The 4,970-nt window shown below is 31.6% G+C and overlaps 1 protein-coding gene across 9 annotated transcripts in view; it reads left to right on the top strand.

Moving 5' to 3' along the window:
* LOC108627972 (peroxisome proliferator-activated receptor gamma coactivator 1-alpha) overlaps positions 1-4,964 on the top strand; it is a 6,667-nt gene extending 1,703 nt beyond the window's left edge. For 6 of the 9 annotated variants that reach the window (XM_026816103.1, XM_026816105.1, XM_026816104.1 and 3 more), the window contains 12 exons: positions 65-185; positions 252-375; positions 449-641; positions 747-1,016; positions 1,079-1,302; positions 1,393-1,527; positions 1,622-2,724; positions 2,844-3,251; positions 3,340-3,465; positions 3,529-3,717; positions 3,795-3,940; positions 4,071-4,964. In XM_026816103.1, the coding sequence (XP_026671904.1) occupies positions 65-185; positions 252-375; positions 449-641; positions 747-1,016; positions 1,079-1,302; positions 1,393-1,527; positions 1,622-2,724; positions 2,844-3,251; positions 3,340-3,465; positions 3,529-3,717; positions 3,795-3,940; positions 4,071-4,219 (3,188 nt within the window). In that variant the 3' untranslated portion in view covers positions 4,220-4,964. Of the gene's footprint in view, positions 1-64; positions 186-251; positions 376-438; positions 642-746; positions 1,017-1,078; positions 1,303-1,392; positions 1,528-1,621; positions 2,725-2,843; positions 3,252-3,339; positions 3,466-3,528; positions 3,718-3,794; positions 3,941-4,070 lie in introns of those variants that run through there. The other 3 variants (XM_018029601.2, XM_026816107.1, XM_026816106.1) reach the window with 3 other exon arrangements.
* Positions 4,965-4,970: the final 6 nt, after the last annotated feature.

Genomic DNA, 4,970 nt, shown 5'->3' with positions numbered 1-4,970 from the left:
GTTTCTAATTCATTTTATATGATTTATATCTAATCTTCTATAAATTCACAACACATTACTTTTCAACAGAATGTAGTTGAAAAACCTCAAGATTTATTAATGCACATGGTTGAAAATGATTTTGATTATATGGAAACGCATCTTGAAATCACAAATTCTGATAACTTGTGGAATAATGAACATAAGTAAGTATAATATATTGATTACAATGAAATATATAATTCAAATGTAACTTATAAACATTATTTCAGGCATGATGAAGATGACGAAGAAATGTCAAATTCAGATGTTTCGACAATATCTAAAATGGATAGCATTAAGGAAGATTTTGCAAAAGTTCTTACAGAATGGCAAGAACATATCGGTTACTTACAGGTTTTGTTAACATTTCCTTTATTGTATGCATTATATTTTAATGAACAAACTGCTTATTTGTAGACATTTTTAGGCTACGGACATGGACGAATATATGGATATTGTAGAATTAAATACGAATACTACGGATGAAAGAAGTCTCTCTAGTACAGAAAATATATTTCAAGATGAACAAACAGTGCATGAATCTAATCATCTTTTATTACAACAAGAGGATGTAGAAGAAAAACCTGTTTCTAATCAGAATACATCAGATTCAAAACGCAGTAAAGATATAAATTTATTTACTTTATATTTAATACGTACTTTATTTAATTAATTAATGCCTTTATTATGAAGCATTGTTATATTTTATGACAATTCGTTTATAGGAAAAGACTCATATAATAAAATAAAGGGGAAGGTGAAAGATAATGGGAAAGTACAACCAGAAGTTAAATCAGAACTAATACAGCCTAAACACTCAAAATGTAAAAGTAAATTGAAAAAGAACATACGTAAATATGATAGTGTAGGGATTGATACAAGTGCGAACTTATTTACAAAGCAGAGGAGGAAAAAAAAGGAGAAGTCATTAACGCATAATAAAAATACACGAAATAATGACCAGGATAATAAAGAGCCTGCAAATCAAATGCCAGGTACTTTAAACAAAGATGTTTAGATTTAAAATAGTTCTTTTACTAATTCTTTTATATCATAGTTTTGGAAGCTGGAGATGTTAAAAGTTTACTGGAACAATTTGAAGCTTCTGAAGACGCTTTAATCACGAGTTGTCCTAATAATAAAACAAACATAAAATGTAAGACGAAATCGCCAATTAAATGCAATGAAATTCAACGTAAACAGGCAAAGGAATCACAAATTTCAAATTTACATAAAAATATTCGAGATGCATTACCGAAGGAAGTAATTGATAAGATAAAGGTAAGTACGTGATTAATTAATAGAATAGAAAATTAGTATGTAGTATAAAAGTGGAAAAAGAATTCGTCATGTCGTATTTTGTTTCATTAGACATCTGCTTGTAAAAGGACGACTTCAGTAATACCAACAATACCTAATATTGAGAATAATAGTCGCACTAATGGAACACGTATGCAGGATGCAGCTGCATCGCTTCTCAGCGCGCAAAACAAACTTTTGAATACAGTTGAGTATAAAAAATTAGTAATCTACGCCTTTAATATCGTACGCTATTCGACTGTTTTCTCTAAAATAATTAATTGTTATTTTATCGTACTAGGTCACAGATAATACTAAAAATAAGATTACTGATGGAGGACTAGTTCAGCTGGATCATGATTATTGTAGTACTAGTTCCTCTATTAATAATGTGGATAATAATTGTGAATATGAGAAATGTAGTGATAGTGATAAAGTGACTATACTTAGGAATGATAGTCAGCGGCCGTGTCTTTATTATACGGTATATGAAAAACAATCGTTTTCATCGAATTCAAATACGAGTCTTATAAAAAATATAGATTATTCAACTGAAAATAATTCGAAAAAAGACAGTGGTTTAGAATCAGGTGAAGTAAGTGATAATAGTGAAGAACAGTCAGGCGTTAGCACAGTTAGTGATGTTCAAATTCATAAACCTGTAAAAGAATTACATAGTGGAATAAATGATTGTAAAAACGAAGCATCAAGAAATCATAAAAGCCAACAAGATATTTCGAATAATGCTTCAAATTGTAGTACTATCCACATTCAGCCTGTGTCATCAAGTAATCCATTACCAGAGATGAAAATACAATCTGTACTAGCAACAAATATTTTGCAATTACGGCAAAGTGTTCTAAATAAAACAAAATCCGTGCAAGCAGGAACTCAGAAATCAAAACAAATGGTTTCGGTGTTAAAAAGATCTATTAACGCACAACAGGCACCCGTTGTGAAGGATAATAATGAAACTGCAGTAACAACTATTACTAGTTCAAATCATAAAGTACAGAATATTATTGTTCAAAAGAGTGAAGAGAAACTGGTGCAGGAAGAAGAAAAAAAACCTCCACGGAAGAAGTTAAATTTAGCAGAGTACCGAAGTAGAAGAGAACAAAATCGTAGTGATAATAGTAGAACAAATTCACCGTTACAACGTATGATACTAGTTTACGTTCATCATGCTTCCACTACGACTGAGCCTATTAAAGATGATCCGAAAAATTTGATTTGGTCAGAGAGGGAAATTGTATCAATTTTAAAGCCAAAAGTAGAAATAGATGAAGCAAAAGAGCGTTCAAAACCTCCCACTTGCGATGTAGGAATTCAAACATATGAAACAGTATTTGAATTTCCAACAAAATCTTTAATTGATGTTGATGAGAGACGTGAACAAAGCAGGTAAAAATAAGTTTTAGTCTTAAATGGATCCAGAACTTGTGGACTATATTTAAAGTTAGAAGCTAATGGTCTCATCTGCTGATAGTATATATCTCTAAACAACCTTTTACAATTTTCAGAAATAAGGATGTTCAAGATGAAAATAGAAAATCTTGTGAAAGGCACAGATTTAATTCTAACTCAAGCCGATCTAGATCGAGAAGCAAAACCAGAAGCAGAAGTAAAAGTAGAAGCAGAGGCAGAAGTAGAAGTAGAAGTCGAAGCAGAAGCAGTAGTAATCAAAGTAAATCTTGCAAACGTAGTAATACACGTCGTCGAAGAATAAGCCATCGACGTAGTTCTGTCAGCTCAAATAGCAGTTGGTCTTCGCGTTCGTATTCACATTCGCGTTCGCGCAACTCCCGTTCACATTCTCGCTCGTGTTCGGGTATGAGATCTAGCTTCAGTTCAGAATCAAGATATTCACGATCACGTTCCAGATCGTCTAGATCAAGGTCTCGATCATCTCGATATTCTAGTTCTTCTAGGTAAATATGAAAGTATACAAAATATTTGGTAGATTTTTCTTAAATTATGAATGACATTCTTTAATTGCTGAAAATTATGAAAACATAGATCTTCATCAAATTTCGACAGAAGCAACTGGTCAAGAAGAAGACGAGACAGAGAATATCATAGAAGTTATGATAGACGTAGACAGAATTCTATGAGCAGTTATCATAGTTATAAGGATTGGAGGAGGTAAGAGCATATAAAAACTTACTGTCTCGGATTTTTTGTACATATTTTTTCTTGCACTTTTAGATCACCAAGTAATGCGTATCGACGATCTTATGAGAACTGGTATGATCGAGAAAAACAGAGACAAGTAGAAGAGCGGAGAGTGATCTACGTTGGTCGCTTGGCAGAAGGAATTACAAAAGCTGATTTACGCAGGAGATTCGAAGCCTTCGGACCAGTAGTAGATATTAGTATACATTTCCGCGAACATGGGTAATCTTTTAATTTCTTATAACTGTTTGCTGAATCTATTGCAATTCGAAATATTTACATTATCCTCTCTTCAATAGGGACAATTACGGTTTTGTAACTTTTGCTCATAAAAATGATGCTTATGAAGCAGTTGAACATGGCAACGATGATCCCAGTTTACCTAGATATGATTTATGCTTCGGCGGACGCCGTGCTTTTTGTAAAGTGAAATATGCCGATCTTGGTAAGTAAATCCGATAACAATGTTCACTTTATTATCTTTTCGTAAACTATTACATGTATAGCAATGTTGCTTTGGCAAGTCGAAGCTTTACAGTTATACAATTTCAATATACAAAGTTTATTTTTCATAGATGGTATGGCGAGCAATTCACTTTGTAATGGCGGCGGTGGCGGCGGTGGCAGCCGTGGCGTCCGTGGCATGTTACAAGATAACGAAGATAACACGTTCGACCTTCTGCTAAAAGAAGCGAAAGCAAAATTACGTAAAAGGAAGGTTTGACATACGTACTGTTTCTTAGTTGTAAATGTAATTAAAATGAAAAACAGTAGCACAGATGTCAACATCAATAAGAATTTGGAACAAAGATAAAATGGAGAGATCTATACTGGTATTTTCCAACAATAGAAATATAGTGAAAGTTACATAATTGTTAATAGATTATAAATACGTGTTGCGATACGGCATCTATAACGAAATTAACAGTTCATATTGAATTTCATTGGATAGTCACTTAATCCGTTTTGATATTTCCGTAATGAAAGTATTAAATTTTTCTGTATGAAAGTCTGTTTAGTTAAGTATACATATATATAAATAGATTTATTTTACTCATGGTTTTATAGCTAATTTATTACAGTTAATACAATATTAATTACTAGGTCTCAAATTTAGGAGAATCTAAGTTAAGCAAACATGTCTAAATTTAAATATCTTTTAACTTGAAAGATATGAATCATCATCAAACATAATACATACCTTTCATATAGAAAAGTAAATATATTTCTATTATATTGAAAACTATTATATATTAATAGAATATATCATGAACAAAATGTTTAGCTCATCCTTATTGCATGTATTAAAGTATCTATACGTTTTACATAGAAAAATGCAGTACAACAGGTAATCGAATCTGATAAAACATTTACACTGATTTGAATAGTTATAATTATTTAAGTTATATTTTACCATGATGTAACATAGATCGAATCTAGAATGTATAACGAGTGGACTAGTGTACATTCAGTTC

Source organism: Ceratina calcarata, unplaced genomic scaffold (assembly GCF_001652005.2).
Source record: "Ceratina calcarata isolate Rehan_Ccalc_2016 unplaced genomic scaffold, ASM165200v1 scaffold486.2, whole genome shotgun sequence".
Lineage (NCBI taxonomy): Eukaryota > Metazoa > Arthropoda > Insecta > Hymenoptera > Apidae > Ceratina > Ceratina calcarata.
Note: the sequence above shows the minus strand (reverse complement) of the source record. Positions and strands in the feature narration are given on the sequence as shown.